The sequence below is a fragment of the Chlorocebus sabaeus genome, chromosome 17 (assembly GCF_047675955.1).
Source record: "Chlorocebus sabaeus isolate Y175 chromosome 17, mChlSab1.0.hap1, whole genome shotgun sequence".
Taxonomy (NCBI): domain Eukaryota; kingdom Metazoa; phylum Chordata; class Mammalia; order Primates; family Cercopithecidae; genus Chlorocebus; species Chlorocebus sabaeus.
In genome coordinates, this window is record NC_132920.1 from 37,499,518 (window position 1) to 37,519,658 (window position 20,141).

A 20,141-nucleotide genomic window follows, 5' to 3' on the forward strand; every position below is an offset into this window, starting at 1 on the left:
AGACATTGTTTTGAAATTGAAAAAGAATGTGGTTCTGCTAGTTGGAAATACCTGAGGGATCACTGAGTACCCTGCACCCTCTCCTGAGACAGGAAAGCACGCTATCATTTTGCGTGGGATACTTGGCCATACATTTATTAGCTTAAAATGTGATACTTTTCGACCAGGCGCGATGGCTCAAGCCTGTAATCCTAGCACTTTGGGAGGCCAGGGCGGGTGGATCACCAGAGGTAGGGAGTTCAAGACCAGCCTGACCAACATGGAGAAACCCTGTCTCTACTAAAAATACAAAATTAGCCGGGCGTGGTGATGCATGTCTGTAATCCCAGCTACTCAGGAGGCTGAGGCAGGAGAATCGCTTGAACCCAGGAGGTGGAGGTTGTAGTGAGCCGAGATGGTGCCATTGCACTCCAGCCTGGGCAACAAGACTCCATCTCAAAAAAAAAAAAAAAAAAAAAAAGTGATACTTTTAGGTCATGGTTCTATACCATCATGCCTGGGGGACATGCCACTCATGCAGTGGCGGTTTTTTGTTCCACCATGCTGATCCTTTTGAAAGCTGTTCTTTATAGTTTATTTAAAAACTGCTTTTATAATGGTGTTTTATAACTGATTTTCTATTTAAATCACATAATACCTTCCTCTTCAATCTCCAAAAAACGACCACATCTTTTTAAACCCAGTGATTCATAAGTTCTCAGGGAATTTGACTATAGTTAGAAATGGGTCCAGACCTTCTTCACTGCCCTAAGCTGTCTGCCAGTCTTTGCTTTGAGTGGAAAAGAAAATAAAAATATGCATTTATATACAGCTCAAAAAACTTCTCTAACTGCTTTTCATACCTATTATTTTCTTATCAACACTGAGGTAGGAGGGAGCACCTATTTTCCCATTTCCTTTTATTTTTATTTTTATTTTGAGACAGTGTCTTGTTCTGTCACCCAGGCTGGAGTGCAGCAGTGCAATCTCAGCTCACTACAGTCTCCACCTCCTGGGCTCAAGTGATCCTCCCACTGCAGCCTCCTGAGTAACTGGAACCATAGGCACGTGCCAGCATTCCCGACAAATTTTTTGTGTTTTTGGTAGAGATGGGGTTTCACAATGTTGCCCAGGCTGGTCTCAAACTCCTGAGCTCAAGTGATCCACTCAGCATAGCCTCCCAAAGTGCTGGGATTACAGGTATTATAAGCCACCACGCCCGGCCGTATTTTCCCATTTTATAGGTGAGAAGGTTAAAATGCACATCTCGAATTAGTGAGTCAAGTTGAAGACCCAGGCCTTCTGATATAACTGCTTTTTTTTTTTGTCAGGAGATCACACATTTTAAAATTTGGTTCTTGAATAATATCTTTTCAAAAATACTTACCTTTACTCCACCTTCTTTTTAAAAAGAATTTGAGGTGAGATTCTAAAGTATAAGCTATACTTAAGCATGGGAGTGCTAATAAATTATGTTTCATATATGTGGAACCTCTTGATATTCAGCATAGGCATTTAGTCACAATGAATGAGCTGTTAGTTCCTGGGTGTGCCTTCTTCCAGAAGACACTGGCAGGGTTCAGGCAGCATTATCTTATGAGCATGTAGTGTGTGATTTGTAGAATAAATAGGTTAAAGATCTTTTTTATTTCAATAAAAATGACTATTTAATTCCGCTGATTCCCATTTCCTCCTGATTATTTCATAAAAGCAGCTTCCAGTTCTGAATAGCTTGTAATTACTTACTAGTTCTTAAATACTGTTCCCAGAATCACTTGGGTGGCTTAAAAAAAAAAAAAAAAAAAAAAAAGGCACATTTTTGGGCTCCAGGCCAAACCTATAGAGGCAGACTCTGGGACGCAGTGAAAGTTCTTCAGTTGACATGGATGGCCACCAATGATGGGTTAGTTTTAGAGGCCCCAGTACATTCGGTGGCCTCCTTCCCTAACTGCCCTCTCCCCTGAAAAAAGCAGCAGGTGGGTAACATAGCCCAATGGAATAAAGGTAGTATTTTGAAATTGTCATTTTATCGATCCCTGAACCAAAGTCACTAACTAGAGGAAGAGAACAGGCATGTTTGTGGCTAAAAAGAAGGATGCATTGTAGTTCATCCTGAGTATGTATCTGCTATGTTTTTGCAGCATTGGGCTCTAATGGAAGAGCTAAATCGCAGCAAGAAGGACTTTGAAGCAATCATTCAAGCCAAGAACAAAGAATTAGAGCAGACCAAGGTACTGGAAAGAAGATGGAAGTTTAGAATTTGGTTAGTGCATGCAACTCAGCATTTTCAACAGTGTAAGGGTTGCTATGGAGAATGAAGAGATAAATCATAGCTGCTCCTTGCCTCTGGGGAAATAATCTTTAAGATTATAGAGGTCTATAGAAGATTCTGCCTGTCAGACAACATCTATTTCCTTCCCTTGTTCAGAAGCAAAATGCTGGGAATAAGGCACTTGCATCCTGCATTCTAGTCCTTTATCTATGGTGGGTACTCCTTCAGGGTGTGTCACTGATACAGACTGAGGAATATTGTAGTCAAGAAATAGTTCCTCCTGAACTATGTAATTTGAATTACATAAAGTAAAGTGAATTACTTAATGCAATTCCTTCCTATGTCAAATCAGGAGAACTCTTGAATTAGGGGTTATAAACTTAAATGCCCACCAGGGCCAGACTGGTAATCCAAGGGAGTGAAGTGGCCTGAATGTGAGAACACAGTAGGGAGCTGTGTGGGCTATGGTTCATTGGATGGGGTATTTGCCCACACTCCCATCCCAGGAGGCAACTCTTCTCTGCTCAGCCAATTGTTGCCATCCAGAAGTGCAGGCCCAGTGTTGTCAGATCTTCTGATTTTTCCACAGCAGATGAAAGTCCAAATGTTTAAGTGAAATATCTCAAATTTTAAATATTGGCAACAACTTCAGCTTTTTGTGTGTGTTTTCTTTAATGTGAAGGCCAAATTAAACAAGTCTGCAGGGTGGATCCAGTCCACAGGCCACCAATTTGCAACCTCTGACCTGAAATTAATACCTGAGTCTGACTGCATCTCTCATCCCACCCCCTCCATGTACAGACCTAGAGCTGAAGGAGGGACTTTAGTTAGTTTGATTTCCTGTTTAAATCACATAATACCTTCCTCTCCAACCTCCAAGAAACTACCACATCTTTTTAAAGCCAGTGATTCATAAGTTCTCAGGGAATTTGACTATAGTTAAGGGGGTCCAGACTTTCTTCACTGCCCTGAGCAGTCTGCCAGTCTTTGCTTTGAGTGGAAAAGAAAACAAAAAGATGAAAAATGAGCCAGCCACTCAAATATACCTCAAATGGCCTATCCTGTCCCCCCTCAGGGGCTCTTAATGCTTTCTGTTTTGGGGGTGAAGTGCTAAAATAAATGTCTGCTTCAAGAGAGCATACCTAGGATCCTCCTTAAAAAGTGTGTTCACCCACAGTCTGACCTCTTGGGGAAAGCCGGGGAGATGGTACTGCAGGCCTCTGCAGGAGTGGGAAGTGGCAGGTATCATAGGGCATGGAGCCTGAAGGTAATTCAAGAGGCCTTTCTCCAGCCTTCTGCCTCCAGAGGTGTGCCTTACTTTATAGAAAAGGCAGCTGCAAAGAACACTTTAACTTTATAACTAATTCAAGTTTCCTGCCTCTCTGGACTATTCATGCCTCTTTTCTTGTCCAGTGAGTTTTTAATTATTTGGGATGATCTTATGTAATGTCTGAACTACGGCTTGCTATAAACTACTTAATGCCCCATCTGGTCTTGGGTGGTTGGTGTGGTTAGTATACCACCTGCATTTTTCTCATTTGACTAATTTTGGGGAAGGAGACAGAAACTGCAGTGCAAATACTGAAAAAGTGGTGTTTTAGTCCATTCAGGCTACTACAAAAAAGACCCATAAACTGCGTAGCTTACAAACAACAGAAATTTATTTCTCACAGTACTGGAGGTTGGGAAATCCAAGATCAAGATACTGGCATATTTGGTGTCTGGTGAGGGCTATCTTCTGTTTCATAGATAGAGTCTTGCTGTGTCCCTACATGGTGGAAGGGGCACACGAGCTCTCCTTGGGCCCCTTTTATAAAGGCCACTAATCCGATTTATGAGCATGGAGCCCTCATGACCTAGTCACCTCCCAAAGGCCCCACCTCTTAATACCATCACATTTGAAAATAAGTGTCAACATGGGAATTTGGGAGGAAGCACAAACATTCACACCATAGCAAGTAGGGAGAGGAAAGAAAGGAGGTTAGTGCTCTGTATTAGAAAACAATTATTAACAATAACCCTTAGGGAAAGTGTTCTTAATGTTGCTACACCAGAATGAATCATTCATTAAGACTGAATCCTCTTCTAAATAATTAACCCTGCTCCCTGTCCCCTTTTGCGTTTTTGTTGGTTCTCTGAATGACAGGTAGGATTGTGTGTCTTGCAGGAAGAGAAGGAGAAGGTGCAAGCACAGAAGGAAGAAGTTCTCAGCCACATGAATGATGTGCTAGAGAATGAGCTCCAATGTATTATTTGTTCAGAATACTTCATTGAGGTAATGAAGTTGCTCACCCCTTCTTTTGCTCACCCCTTCTTTTTTTTTTTTTTTTTTTTGAGAGAGTCTCACTCTGTCACCCAGGCTGGAGTGCAGTGCTGCGATCTTGGCTCACTGCAACCCCCACTTCCCGGGCTCACGCAGTTCTTGTGCCTCAGCCTCCTGAGTAGCTGGGATTACAGGCACATGCCACCACGCCTGGCTAAGTTTTAGTATTTTTAGTAGACATGGGGTTTTGCCATGTTGGCCAGGCTGGTCTCGAATTCCTGACCTCAGATGATCTGCCCACCTCAGCCTCCCAAAGTGCTGGGATTACAGGTGTGAGTCACCGCACCTGGCCGACCCCTTCTTATTCTTCCAACCCTGAATGGAGCCTGGGCTATATAGGCTGCTTCTACTATAGGGGAACATTCTGAAGAGATTTTCTTCCAGGAACTTGTAACTATTTGATTTCAAAGTGACCTCTAGAGATGACCATTTCTCATTTGTTTTTATAATCTTCTTTCCCTTCACTGTCCTTTTTTGGCATTTCATCTGTTCTTAAATGTTTATTTGGTATGATTAACATTTTTAGCTGCAGTGAAGCCTTTATCTCTTTGTTGTTGAGGGGAAAACAGGGCCAAATTAGATTTTGGAAGTATCAGAATAAAGCTGCTCAGTAAAAGCTATTTTTTCTTTACTCTGAATGGGCCCAATGCTGAGAATATGCTTATAGTGCAGCCTTTTAAACGAGGGGATAAATGCCATTAAAATGTGGTCACTTTGGGAATTCAGGGCCCAAGTTGAGTATATTTCAGGGACTCTGAGGCTCCTTATGAAACTTGAAACTTCTACCATTTGTTAGCCTATCATATTTTTGCACTGGCATTTATTTAACAAATTCTGCCATTTGTGACCAGTTCACCTTAGACCACAAGTGTTAAACTCAAGTTACTAAATAACAGTGCTTTTCAGACTCCTTTAAAAAGAAGGCCAGGCGCGGTGGCTCACACCTGTAATCCCAGCATTTTGGGAGGCCGAGTGCAGAAGGATCACTTGAGGTAAGGAGTTCGAGACCAGACTGGCCAACATGGTGAAACCCCATCTCTACTAAAAATACAAAAATCAGCCAGGGGTGGTGGTGTGTGCATGTAGTCCCAGCTAGTTGGGAGGCTGAGGCAGGAGAATCACTTCAATTTGGGAGGCAGAGGCTACAAGTGAGCCGAGATCACACCATTGTACTCCAGCCTGGGCAACAGAGCAAGGCAGAAGAAAAAGAAGGCTGAGGCAGGAGAATGGCATGAACCTGGGAGGTGGAGCCTGCAGTGAGCCGAGATCACGCCTCTGCACTCCAGCCTGGGCAACAGAGCGAGACTCCGTCTCAAAAAAAAAAAAAAAAAAATGTAGGCCAGGTGCAATGGCTCATGCCTATAATCTGAGCACTTTAGGAGGCCAAGGTGGGCAGATCACCTGAGGTCAAGAGTTCAAGATCAGCCTGGTCAACATGGCAAAAACCCCATCTCTATTAAAAATACAAAAATTAGCCGGGCATGGTGATGTGTACCTGTAATCCCAGCTACTCAGGAGGCTGAGGCAGGAGAATTGCTTGAACCCAGGGGGCGGAGGTTGCAGTGAAGTGATATCGCACCACTGCACTCCAGCCTGGGTGACAGAGTGAGACTCCGTCTCAAAAAAAAAAAAAAAAAAAAAGGGGGAGAGCGCATATACACACAGCTTTCTTTACTCAGGTGATCTTTAGGGAGGTTGGGTCTGTTAGCCTCTTGAAAAATCTCTCCTAGGCAGACCTTTTTCTTTTGCTGTGGGTCCACTTAGACTTCAGATCGTAACTTCTCCCATAATTTCTAGTCATCTGATTCTCTACTTTGGAGAAGCTCTGTGTTGTTTTGACAAGGCTTATGGACTCTAGAAGAGGAAGACAATAAACAGGGGTTGAAATAAATGATGAGTTAGCCAACTTGGAGCATCTGCAGAGACATATAAGACATAAACAACTTGACCTGTGTTTTGTTTACAGAATACTTTCGTATCTACTTTACTGGTTACCTCTTAAAATCCGTCTCTGAAATATGTTTTAGTTAATTTATTTGTTTATTTTTGAGACAGAGTCTCATGGTGTCACCCAGGCTGGGTTGCAGTGGTGTGATCTTGGCTCACTGCAACCTCCACCTCCTGGATTCAAGTGATCCTGCCTCAGCCTCCCGAGTAGCTGGGACTACAGGCACCTACCACCATGCCCGGCTAATTTTTTTTTTTTGAGACGGAGTCTTGCTCTGTGGCCCAGGCTGGAGTGCAGTGGCCGGATCTCAGCTCACTGCAAGCTCCGCCTCCCGGGTTTATGCCATTCTCCTGCCTCAGCCTCCCGAGTAACTGGGACTACAGGCGCCCGCCACCTCGCCTGGCTAGTTTTTTGTATTTTTTGGTAGAGACGGGGTTTCACCGTGTTAGCCAGGATGGTCTCGATCTCCTGACTTCGTGATCCGCCCGTCTTGGCCTCCCAAAGTGCTGGGATTACAGGCTTGAGCCACCGCACCCGGCCTGGCTAATTTTTTTGTATTTTTAGTAGAGATGGGATTTCATCATGTTGGCCAGCCTGGTCTCGAACTCCTGACCTCAGGTGATCTGCCCACCTCAGCCTCCCAAAGTGCTGGGATACAGTAAGCCTCAGATGTTTCATTTTTATCACATAGGTTTTCAGTACTGTTTATGAGAGCTTGTCTTATGTAATAAACACAATGTTTCCTAGCTTCTGTGCTCAACTTGGCATTTGAAAAATACGTAATACAGTGTTATTTTGCACTGTTATCCTAAGAGCAGGAATGAGCACTTTTGAGCATAAGAGACAAGAGCCTTGTATCTTAGGAGATGTACATAAACAAAAGTAACAAAGAGAAAGGTTTGTATTCTCCAGAGTGAAAAAGGCTCTGGCAGAAATTGACCAGAGGGATTACTCAGAGGAGCCCCACAAATACAGGCTTCCTTTTGCTTTCTCTCTTCATTGGCACATTTACTTAGATATTCAGGCATTGTCAATAAACCCATTATATTTTTACTTTTTTAGTTCCTTTTTTGTGCCCAGCATTTTTAGTTGCCTTCTATATTATTTTACTTTTTCAGTTTTAGAGATGATATCTTATATAATTCTCTATACTTAAAATTTAGTATGTGTTCCCTTTCATATGTTAATTAGCAAGACATAAATTTGTTTTTCCTTTTGAAAAATTTGTTTTACAAAAGCATCAGATTGGTGGGAACTAATAATATTTATTGTTTGTTTTTGTTTGTTAGTTTTTTCCAGGCAGTGTCTCACTCTGTCACCCACGCTGGAGTGCAATGACGCCATCATGGCTCACTGCAGTTTCTAGCTCCTGGGCTGAAGTGATCCTCCCACCCCAGCCTCCTGAGTAGTTGGGACTACAGACTGTGCCACCATGCCCGGCTATTTTTTTTTTTTTTTTTTGGTAGAGATGGGATTTCACCATGTCTCAGGCTGGTCTTGAATTCCTGGCTCAAGCAGTCCACCTTCTTCAGCTCCCCAAGTGCTAGGATTACAGGTGTAAGCATTCACACACTTACTAGTCCTACTCATATCCAGTAACATTTTGTTTGCAAGGTGGCCAGCCCACACTGGGAGCGTGGTCTGAGTTGGTGGACTGAAACAGACAAATCCCTTAACTTTGAGAAAATAAAAGAATTGTCTAACATAAAGCTTAAAATTTCCCAACCCTAAGAACAATTTTTTTTTTTTTTTAAGTCAGAGTCTCCCTCTGTCACTCAGGCCAGACTGCAGTGGCGTGATTTTTGTCTCACTGCAACCTCCACCTCCTGAGTTCAAGAAATTCTCGTGCCTCAGCCACCCAAGTAGCTGGGATTAGAGTTGTGTACCACCATGACTGGCTAATTTTCATATTTTTAGCAGAGACGAGGTTTTACCATGTTGTCCAGGCTGGTTTCGAACTCCTGACCTCAGGTGACCCACCCACCTCGGCCTTGCAGAGTGCCAGGATTATAGGCATGAGCCATCACGCCTGGCCCAACCCCAAGAATGATTCTGATACTCTTTGTAAGCCCTCAAGATGGGATTGTGGTTGATTTTCCATTTGGCCTTTGACATTCACTCCTGGCCTAACTTTGAGATCAGAAGCATCCTGAGAAAGTAAGCATGAAAGTTCTGATATGTGTGTTCACATTCCTGTTGTAGGCTGTCACCTTGAACTGTGCCCACAGTTTCTGCTCCTACTGTATCAATGAATGGATGAAGCGGAAGATAGAATGCCCCATTTGTCGGAAGGACATTGAGTCCAAAACGTACTCTTTGGTTCTGGACAATTGCATTAATAAGATGGTAAATAATCTGAGCTCAGAAGTGAAAGAACGACGAATTGTTCTCATTAGGGAACGAAAAGGTGAGTGGGTGTGAGAATCCCTACCCCTCAAGAAAGGACTTATTTACTTCCAAACTTCAACAAATTTTTTTGGAAAGAGTCAGATAAACAATTTTTGAACTAGGGAAGAGGTGGAATAAATGGGGAGGAGTAAAGGGAGTTAAAGAGAATGCGTGAGAGGAAGAGTTGAGATAGAATTAACCTCATCTGTTATTTGAGCAGCAGGGAAGTGGGAGGCTAAGTATGTGTGCCTTGGTTGTGGGGGTAAAATAAAGATGTGATTTTAAAAAACACACACAGTCAGACGTTTTGCTGTACCAATCACTAGATGGTGCTGTTGTCAAGACACTTCCGTTGCTGTCCAGGTGTTGAAAAAACCTTGAGTATACAGTGAGTTATAAATAGGATAGTAGGGCCAGGAATCTGATGCTGACTTGCAAGCAGCTGTGGTTTGAGACTGGCCCTCGATTGGTCAGCCAGAATGGAGGCCGCAGGCTTGTCACAGAGGCGGAGCAGGACGTGTGTCTGTGCCTGTTATGCCCAAGGAATACATTCTGACCTGTGGGAGGCAGAGCGGCCTTTGAAAGTTGGCTCTTTGGAACTGAAGTTTTACCACTTTACTAACAGCTGTATGCTACTGGGTTTTGTGCCTAAATTTAAGCCCCCACAGAATTTCACCTCCAAGAGCTACTTGATTCTGGCAGAATCCCATTGTTCTTCCTTTTCACCTCCCATCACTCCATAAGCATTTATAGGAATACTACACTAGGCCTCAAGAGAAAAAGATAAATAAGACATTATCTCATCCCTTACAGCATGAACAGTCTGGCGGAGGAGATAGAAAGGCAAATAGATAGTGTGATGAGTTCCTTATCAGGGTGCTATGAAACTTCAAAGGAGGGGACACATCTGATTTGGCCTGGGGAGGTGCAGGTATGGGAGAAAGCTTCATCAAGGAAATGACATTTGAATGAGCCTTAAAGGTTCCCTAGGCGGTTAGCTTTCTAAGCGGAGACAGTAGCACAAGCAAAACACAGAGGCATGAGAAGCAGTGACCTGCCCTGCCCCAGTTCCCAGTGTGGCCCATACGAGACATAATATTCACATGATGCCAAGGCTTAGAAAGTATCTATGGAGGCTTTGCGAATGTTTTTTCTTCCCTCTTTCCCTTTTTGAGAGGAGCAGTGATCTGGGAACCCAGATCTGGCCAAGATCAGGTTGTGGCCTTTGAACTGAAGTCTGCTGAGTCGGGGGATGGGGTTGGAGGCAGACCTAGGGACACCCATGGGCTTTCTTTGCCCAGTCTACCACCTGAGTTCCTTCCCTGCAATCTAAGCATGGTAAATGGCTTCACAAAACATCAGGGAAAGAAAAGGCTGGGCACGGTGGCTCACACCTCTAATCCCAACACTTTGGGAGGCCAAGGTGGGTGGATCATGAGGTCAGGAGTTCGAGACCAGCCTGGTCAACATGGTGAAAGCCCATCTCTACTAAAAATACAAAAATTAGCTGGGTGTGGTGGCACACACCAGTAGTCGCAGCTACTTAGGAGGCTGAGGCAAGAGAATCGTTTGAACCTGGGAGGCAGAGGTTGCAGTGAGCCGAGATTGCACCACTGCACTCCAGCCTGGATGACAGAGCAAGATTCTATCTCAAAAAAAAAAAAAAAAGAAAAATGGAAAGAAGGGCCTTGGGCCCTGTGTCCTAAGTTTACGTCTGACTCCTATTATACAGAGTAATAACAGATACCCTTTTTCTCTCCAAAGGCTAAAGAGGGTGTCTCTCACTTTTTTGGTAACACTAGGGGGCTACACAGTAAAATGAGTCAGCTTCCCTGTTAAATGCATTGGCTGGGAGCAGTTCTGGCACCCATCTTGTTTTCTGTAGTTATCGCATTGAATGCAGCTTTGAAGTTTTCTGTAGAGACAGACAGGTTTTCTGAGACCTGATTTGGGGAAAGACATGCCAGAGCTATCAGCAGCTTCACTGGGTTTAGAAAAGATTCTCGGTTTAAATACCAACCTTCCTTCCATATTCCAGGGCCAATTGAAAGCTGGTTTAATCCCTGTTGCATGGGAATTTTTAAAAAGGACCAAATTTAGGATCTGGGAACTAGGATTGGCAAGCTTATAATTGTCAGAGTCCTAACACTGACAGGCCCTGGAGCAGGAGTTGCTCTTATCAATTCAGAAGAGACCTGCCTGCCTGTGGCAGCAGGGGGCTGCCCATGCAGACATGCCTGTATTCTGATTTCACCAAGAGCAGCCTCACTTCTAGGCCTCCTGGGCTGGTTATTGAAGTTTCATATGTCAGTGGGAGGAGTAGAGTCTCATGACTGGTTAGCCATTGATCTCTTGTGTGAGACCAGAGGAGAGGAGGAGGATGGGAATGTTAGGATGCTGGGTCCTGAGTTGGAGATGGATGCTCTGGAGCTAGGACAGATAACAGACTGTCCTGTATCATGAGTCACTGTGACTCTCTGGGATATTGACATGAGACTTTTTCTGAATGGAAAAGTTTTTTTGAAACCCCCTATAGATGATCTCCCTCTGGAGCTGGTGAGGTGAGAGAGCAGTCTTGTGTCAGCTGCTCCCCTCCCGTTTCTTTCGTTCTCATTCAATGTTAGCTGGTTGACAAGAGTGTTAAAACTCTTATGTTTTGCTTTTCCTAGCAGTTTCTTTGGATTGTACTCAGAAAATAACAAGCGATGTAGAAATAAAATCTCCCTGGTCCTTTAGAACAGTGATTTTCAACCAAGGGGCTTTTTCAAACTACATTCCTTAGCTGCCTTGCTACTATTTTTTTTTTGAGATGGAGTCTTGCCTTGTTGCCCAGGCTGAAACACTGAAGTTTAATGGCGCAATTTTGGCTTACTGCAACCTTCCCCTTCCGGGTTTAAGTGATTCTCCTCCCTCAGCCTCCTGGGTAGCTGGGATTACAGGTGCACACCACCATAGCCAGCTAATTTTTGCATTTTTGGTAGAGACGGGGTTTTACTATGTTGGTCAGGCTGATCTCCAACTCCTGACCTCAGGTGATGTGCCCCGCTCATCCTCTCAAAGTGCTGGGATTACAGGCGTGAGCCACTGCGCCTGGCCCCTTGCTACTATAATAGTGAATTGCGGCTACTAGTAAGAGTGTGCCATGGCCTTCACATGTGCCGAGGTGGGGAGAGTCGTTTGTGAACTATTGTGTAAATCTGTGACACAAAGTCCCCTCCAGAGGTTGGGGGTGTCTGTATCTCTTGCCAGCTTCCTGTAGTTTAAGTAGGGGGTGGTCCCAACACAGGACAGGAGAAAATGGCAAAGCCCAGGCTCTGAAGAGTATCTGTCAGCCCACTTGTAAGGCTTTCCCTGATATTGCCCATCCTTCTTTGCTGAAAGACAGCCTTTTAAAGGGATTTTTGAGGGAGTGGCAGCAGTAATCTCTCTCTTCCAGAGAGAGTACTTATTAGCAGGTAGTTGTAACCTACTCAGTTCTGTCCCTGGAGAATCAGGGTCATTTGCATGAAGTCAGCATTTCTGCCTGCCTTGTATAAGACAGTGTTTGTCTAAGAGAAAAATGGATTGTGGCAAGGTCAGGATAAGGCAGAAGTGTCCACATGCTTGTACTCAAATAGCATATAACACTGTATTCTTAAGATTTTTTTTTTTTTTTTTTGAGATGGAGTTTCGCTCTTGTTGCCCAGGCTGGAGTGCAATGGCACGATCTCAGCTCACCACAACCTCCGCCTTCCGGGTTCAAGCGGTTCTTCTGCCTCAGCCTCCCAAGTAGCTGGGATTACAAGCATGCGCCACCACGCCTGGCTAATTTTGTATTTTTAGTAGAGATAGGGCTTCTCCATGTTAGTCAGGCTGGTCTCGAACTCCCGACCTCAGGTGATCCGCCCACCTCTGCCTCTCAAAGTGCTGGGATTACAGGTGTGAGCCACCGCGTCCGGCTCTTAAGATTTTTTTTGCTTTAAACAATGTATGCAGGCCGGGCACTGTGGCTCACGGCTGTAATCCCAGCACTTTGGGAGGCTGAGGGGAGCCAGATCACGAGGTGAGGAGTTTGAGACCAGACTGACCAATGTGGTGAAACCCCATCTCTACTAAAAATATAAAAATTAGCTGGGCGTGGTGGTCCACACCTGTAATCCCAGCTACTCAGGAGGCTGAGGCAGGAGAATTGCTTGAACCTGGGAGGCGGAGGTTGCAGTGAGCCAAAATCACGCTACTGCACTCCAGCCTGGGCAACAGAGCGAGACTTCATCTCAAAAAAAAAAAAAAAAGAAAAGAAAAAGTATGCTTGTTACTAGAAGCTTTTTAATTTCTCTCTCACCACTTTCCTATTCATCCCCCTTCTTTTTTCCTTCTCTTCTTCTTTTGTGTCCTGGTATCCTTCCTTGTCATCAAGGTGTGGTTTTTCCTCTGTTGAATTTCTTTCCTTTGTCATTCTTTTTTTTTGTTTTGTTTTTCTTGAAAAAGGCTGGCATGCAGTGGTGTGATCACAGCTCACTGTAGCCTTGGCCTTCGGGCTCAGGTAATCCTCTTACCTCAGCCTCCCAAGTAGCTGGGACCACAGGTGCGTGCCACCACACCCAGCTAATTTTTTGTATTTTTTGTAGAGATAGGGTTTCACCATGTTGCCCAGGCTGATCTTGAGCTCCTGAGCTTGAGCAATCCACCTGCCTCAGCCTCCCAAAGTGCCAGGATTACAGGTGTGAGCCACTGTGCCTGGTCTAATTTTTTTTTCCCCCATCACTCTTATTGACACCTCAGAATACACAGTTTGAAATGACAAGGGCATCACAGGAACTATTCACCTAGTGAAACTTAGTAGAGGTCTGCTGTGGGATTAATTGGACTGTATGGAGTAGCAACCCAGGAAGTCCTAGAACCTTGAATTCCTTATTGTCTCTGTAATCTTTGTGATTTCCGAATGGTCCTTCCATCTGGAGGTCAGAAGGCTATTCTCTGACTTCGTGCTCTGTGGTAGAGTGTCTTCTCCCTTTCACCAAAAGCTACTACCGTCTTGCGGGCACCCAGAAAAGTTTTCACAGTTTAGGAGAGTGGCCTTCCTAGATGCTATTAATCATCTTTCAGTACACCCTAAATGTTTGGAAGATTGAGTTTGAGGGAACCATGCATGCCCCGGTTGAGAGATCCAGGGCTGACTTTGTTTCATTTTGTCTTTTTGTTTGTTTGTTTGAGGCGGAGTCTTGCTCTGTCGCCCAGGCTGGAGTGCAGTGGCACTATCTCGGCTCACTGCAAGCTCCGCCTCCTGGGTTCACGCTATTCTCCTGCCTCAGCCTCCCGAGTAGCTGGGACTACAGGCACCTGCCACCACGCCCGGCTAATTTTTTTGTATTTTTAGTAGAGATGGGGTTTCACCGTGTTAGCCAGGATGGTCTCGATCTCCTGACCTCGTGATCCACCTATCTCAGCCTCCCAAAGTGCTGGGATTACAGGCTTGAGCCACCGCGCCCGGCCCCAGGGCTGAATTTGACTGCTGGGCTACGATAGCTTTAAATACACCCTGAAGAGTCCAATGCAGGAGAGTCAGTGACTCCAGTGAGCCCTGCTCCATGTTGTACTGAAAGTGAAAATCAGTGCTTGCTGGCCATGGTGGGATCCCATTGCTGCTGGAGGCTGCAGCCCAGCTGTCAGCCCACCAGCCTAGGGCTGGGAAAAGGGCCTGGTGATGGAACATGAGCAGTTCTGGCCATCTCTGGTGTTTAGCAGGAGACACTTCAGATTGTTCATTGCTATTTCCCACAGTAAAATTTTCTCCTGCCCTTTTTTGATTTTTAGTGATAATACAGTTATTTTGGCCCTCTAAAAAATGGATCCTCCTTCCCTCCTAACATGTAATTTTATGATTTTTCATACCTACTTCCAGGAATGTCTATTGTAGGAGACTACCTGTGCAAATATAGAGTAGCATCATTAACCAAAGCAACTTTTCTTTGAGTTTCTTGGTTAACCCTAGATGAACACTGAGTATTTTTAGAGCAAGCTCAAATAAGTTGATATTCTATGAACTAATCAGAGAGAGTGTCTGATTATACCTCATCAGCCAGATATATATTCTGTCCAACTGCCTACTGCTGTGGTTCTTGATATAACCAGACATGCTCCTTTTCCTGGCTAGGGCTTCTGCTTCGATTACTTTCTGTTCCTTGGAGAGTTTGGACTGCTTTTACCCTTGTCTCATTAAACTTGAACCAGAACCAACCCCAAAGAAAATCTCTTCCTTGCTTCCTTTCTTCTGGGTCTTTTCTTTTTTTTCGCGTCACCCAGGCTGAGTGCAGTGACATGATCTCAGCTTACTTACTGCAAATCTCCACCTCCTGGGCTCAAGCATCCTCCTACCTCAGCCTCCCTAGTAGCTGGGACTACAGGTGTGCACCACCATGCCTGGCTAATTTTTTGTATTTTCTGTAGAGATGGGGTTTCACTATGTCGCCTGGGCTGGTCTTGAACTCCCGTGCTCATTGAATCAGCCCTCAGCTTCCCACAGTGCTGGGGTTATAGGCATGAGCCACTATGCCCAGTCCTGGGTCTTTCCTTTTTCTTAGCTCCTACTAAATGCTAAGTGCTTGGGGATAAAAGCAAAGAGGGCATGTGCAACCTCTCCCCTCATGGAACTTTTGCTCTAAGTGCAGGCCCTAGGCTCCTTACAGTAAAATCCTCCAATATGAGAAATAAAGGGTACTGAGTCAAGGAAAGTCTTCCCTGAGTCAGTGAAGGACATGGAGTGTATATTTTAGGTGGAAGGACAAGAAACAAAAGCAAGGGGTTTTTAGGGGCTGAGAGAAGTACAGAGTGCTAGAGAGAATATTGAGCATTCAGCCTGGAAAAGTAGGCAGGACTGGGTCATGAAGGGTGTTACAGACATGTTGCAGAGTTAGTCTAGGGGCAGGGGGAAACTATCAGAAGATATTAAGTGGAGATCTGACTGTTGATGTTTGTGTTTTTCTGGATAGGTTAGTCTGGCTGTAGTGAAGAGACTACATGGTTCTGGAAACAAGAATAAAGGCAGTAATCATGGCCAGCGATGATGGTGGCTAGGCTAGAGAAGTAGCAGCAGGGATAGCCAGAGTAGATAGATTCAAGAGGTAGTTAAGGAGGTAGAATCCACAGGTCTGTGGGACTGATGTGCTGTGGGGAGTGCAGGGGAGCTCAGATCATGTCCAGGTTTCTTTCTATTAGGGGCACCTGAGTTGATGATGATGCATTTACTAAAATAGGAGCAGTTGGGGCAGACAAATTTAGTTCTCAACTGAAAAGTTTAAGGCACCTGAGGACATCAGTGGAGCTGTTCAGTGGGTATTTGAATGTGTGGATCTGGAGCCTGAAGGACAGGCCAAGTTGAGATCCTAGGTTTGGGGTTCATGAGCCATGGAAGTGGATGAACCACTGTTACCCTCTCTGTGGTATTAAGAGCCGAAAGGCAAGTTCTTAGTCATGAGAAACACCAACATTAGGGGATGAGTAGTAGAAGAGGGGCCTACAGGACAGTCCGATGAATGGTCAGAGAGAGAGAGATGGAAAAAGAGGTATGTGGGGCAGGCAACAAATGACACTAGAGCTGGTACACGACTGTCCTCACAGCTACTTGGGAGGCTGACGTGAGAGGATCACTTGATGCCAGGAGTTCAAGACCAGCCTGGGCAACACAGTGAGACCCCCATCTCAAAAAAAAAAAAAATTAGGCATGGTGGCACATGCCTGTGGTCCTGCCTACTCAGGAGGCTGAGGCTGGAGCATCCCTTGAACCCAGGAGTTTAAGTCTCCAGTAAGCTGTGACTGTGCCATTGTACTCCAGCCTGGGCAAAAGAGCCAGACCCCATCTCTTTTTTTTTTTTTTTTTTTTTTTTTTGAGACGGAGTCTTGCTCTGTCACCCAGGCTGGAGTGCAGTGGCCGGATCTCAGCTCACTGTAAGCTCCGCCTCCCGGGTTCACGCCATTCTCCTGTCTCAGCCTCCCGAGTAGCTGGGACTACAGGCGCCCGCCACCTCACCAGGCTAGTTTTTTTGTATTTTTTAGTAGAGACGGGGTTTCACCATGTTAGCCAGGATGGTCTCGATCTCCTGACCTCGTGATCCGCCCATCTCGGCCTCCCAAAGTGCTGGGATTACAGGCTTGAGCCACCGCGCCTGGCCAGACCCATCTCTTTAAAAAAAAAAAAAAAAAAAAAGACATTACATGGTGTCCTTTGAGCCTTCCTGGCCACACTGTTGTCTATGGTAGACCCCCCTCATTATATTCTAGACATTGCCCTATTATTTCTTTGAAAGCATTTACCAGGGGGGGAGGGGGGAGGGATTGCATTGGGAGTTATACCTGATGTAAATGACAAGTTGATGGGTGCTGACGAGTTGATGGGTGCAGCACACCAACATGGCACAAGTATACATATGTAACAAACCTGCACGTTATGCACATGTACCCTAGAACTTAAAGTATAATAATAATAATAAAAATTTAAAAAAATTAAAAAAATAAAAAGAAAGCATTTACCAGATTGAAATAATATTTGTTAGCGTACTCTTGCCTCTAAATTTCTAAACTCCTTGAGGGCAGGAATTTTATCTTACTCCTTGTAGTATTCTCAGGGCATTGAAGTGTTTGGCACATGGTAGCTCTTCAGTAAATACGTGTTTATGAAGAGTTACAAAGTGAAAAGTCCATATATGAAATGCTGCTGAGACATTAAACAAGATAAAGATGAACAATTGCCCATTGAGTGTGCAGGCATGTGGGATATCAGTGACTTTATCTAGTATAAGTTGTGGGGAATGGTGGAGTCAGAAGTCAGTTTACAGTGATTGGGGAGTGAGTATGAGATGAGGGAGTACAGAAAGAATAGACAACTTCTTCACAACATTTGGCTGTGACTAAGATGGTGAGGACCACCACCAAAAGAAGGCTGTATTTGGAGGAGGAAGTAGGGTGAAATGGAGTTTTTGTTGTTTTTTAAAGACGAGATTTGAGCATGTTCAGTTGCTGATTGAAAGGAGCCTGTAGAGAAGGGCATGCTGGAAAACCAAGATAGTGGATAGGGTATGATTCTTTGGAAGGCAGGGGAAGACAGGGAGTGCAGAGCTCAGAAAGGAATTAGTCTTTAAGAGTAGAAGGGTACATTCTTTGTTTTACAGAACGAAGAGTTTCATGTGGGAGGTGGGGCAAGGAAGTTTGCTTGAGGGGTGTCGAGATAATTTCTTTCTTGTGGCTTCTGTATTCTTCTGTGAGCTAATAGTTGAGACCATTAGCTAAGAGGGAGGGAACCCCACTTGGTTCTTTCTCTCCAAGGCTGAAGGCATGCCCAGCCCCAAGGCCCACCACCTCAAAGGCTACCCAGAAGTGGGAGACGTATAACTTCTGTAGTCCTTTCAATCCCCTACCAAAGCATTCCAGAATTCAGTCCCAGAGAAAGGGGAAAATTTGCTCGGTGACTTTATTATGCCTTTGGCATAGGCCAGGATCCCCACCTTTCTGGGATCAAGGAAGCAGAAGCTATTGGAAAAGCCTGGAGGCTAGTAAGTAAATAGCCTTTCTTGTCCCCTTCCTCTCTGGACACAGGAAGAACTCCCGCCTCTCCCTGTCTATTCCTGTATATAATTCATTCCCTCCTTTAACATCCTTTAGCAGATTTATTGAGGACCAGGTTTGTGCTAGGCACTATTCTAGATGCTGAGGATGTAAAAAGTGAAAATCTAAGTTAGATGTGATTCATGCTATGGAGAAAAATCAAGCAAGAAGGGGAGAAGGGGTGATGGTGAAAGCCTTGGCAATGCTTAATAGGGTAATCAAGGAAGGCACTTCTGAGCAGGAACTATTGAGGGAAGCTCTGAAGGAGGCGGCCATGCTGCCATGTAGGGAAAGAGGGAATGGTAAGGGGGAGCAAAGAGGCCAGTGCTGGGGAGTGGAGTGAGCGCTGGGGAGTGGGTAGGAGATGAGGAGAGGAAGCTTGGGCAAGATGCAGATTGTGTAGGGCCTTGTAGGCCTTTGAAAGGACTTTGACTTTAACTGTTACTATGAGAGGAATGAGGAATAGGGTTTGAGCGAGAGTAACATGATCTGACTTCTGTTTTCTCCGTTTGCTATGGCTGCTGTGTGAGGAAGAGACAGAGTGGCAAGGCTGGAAGCAGGGAGTCCAGGGAAGGGAAATGCCAGCTCCTCATTTATTTATTTCTCTTCTTTTTCTCCAAAGCAAAGAGATTGTTCTGAAGACCATGCTCTAAGGGCCTTTGAAAGACTGCCAGGCAATGGGAGCCTGAGATGGTCTGGAGCATTCTCTCTAGCCATGACTCCGCTGCTCTGAAGGTCAACTGAGAAGTCTTGTGGGACAGAGACTGAGTTAGGAAGCCCTCAGTCACTTGCCTTCCACGGTGGCCAGCCCTGCTGCCATCATTGGCTGAAGCACGGATTCCCGGCACCCAACTGCTTTAGGGTGCTTCATAGACTCTGCCTCACTACATGTCGAATGAGTTATTTGAGTTCTCTTTTGTTTTTTTAGTTTGTTGTTGTTGTTACTGTTTTGATACCTCAGAAACACCTCCATTGACAATTGTTTTGGATAGATTGGGTGTACCCCGTGGCTGCCTCTGAAGGTGGTGTCTATTTTGAGAGGATGGCTTACCTCTTCTTTGTGAAAATACTATCTCATTTCCTGGAAATAAAATGTAAAACCTGTCAGTTGCTCAGCTGGGCTTTGGTGTATTTACCTTCCTTCCCTTCCTGCTCCCAGACAGTCTCACAAGTAAACACTGGCAGCTCATAGATTACAACCAAGAAAGTGACTATATCAGATGATAGACTTCAAGTGAATGTCAGCCTAAGAGGCCAAGCTGCAGATCATGGCCACACCAGACGAGCTCTGTTAACCCCCTGATTGTCGTGTTTCCTTTTTATTACAGAGGTGGGTCACTGTTTACCTTGTTTCAGGGGTGGGAAGAACTCCTTTCCTTCAGCTGGCATTTGAATGTTTCCAAATCTATTTTATCCTGCGTCATAAACACACAGGCAATGATTTTATGACAACTTGATGTGCTTTTTTCTTTATTTTTCTTTTAAATTAAAAGTCGCTCTTTTCTCCACCTCTCCTTTATTTTTTATTTTTATTTTTATTTTTGAGACAAGATCTGACTCTGTTGCCCAAGCTGGAGTACAGTGGTGTAATCTCAGCTCACTGCAACCTCTACCTCCCAGACTCAAACCATCCTCCCACCTCAACCTTCCGAGTA

At 44.7% G+C, this 20,141-nt stretch overlaps 1 protein-coding gene across 5 annotated transcripts in view; it reads left to right on the forward strand.

Annotated features, from left to right (window-relative positions):
* The window catches only part of RNF8 (ring finger protein 8), a 36,832-nt gene extending 17,231 nt beyond the window's left edge, over nt 1-19,601 (forward strand). Inside the window, exons 5-8 of one of the 5 annotated variants that reach the window (XR_005243009.2) lie at nt 2,121-2,242; nt 4,419-4,526; nt 8,725-8,929; nt 19,109-19,601. Coding sequence is in view for 4 of the 5 variants with exons in the window: in XM_007972745.3 (XP_007970936.2) it covers nt 2,121-2,210; nt 4,419-4,526; nt 8,725-8,929; nt 19,109-19,125 (420 nt within the window). In the remaining variant the exon portion in view is untranslated. The remainder of the gene's footprint in view (nt 1-2,120; nt 2,243-4,418; nt 4,527-8,724; nt 8,930-19,108) is intronic. The other 4 variants (XM_007972745.3, XM_007972748.3, XM_007972746.3 and 1 more) reach the window with 4 other exon arrangements.
* Nucleotides 19,602-20,141: the final 540 nt, after the last annotated feature.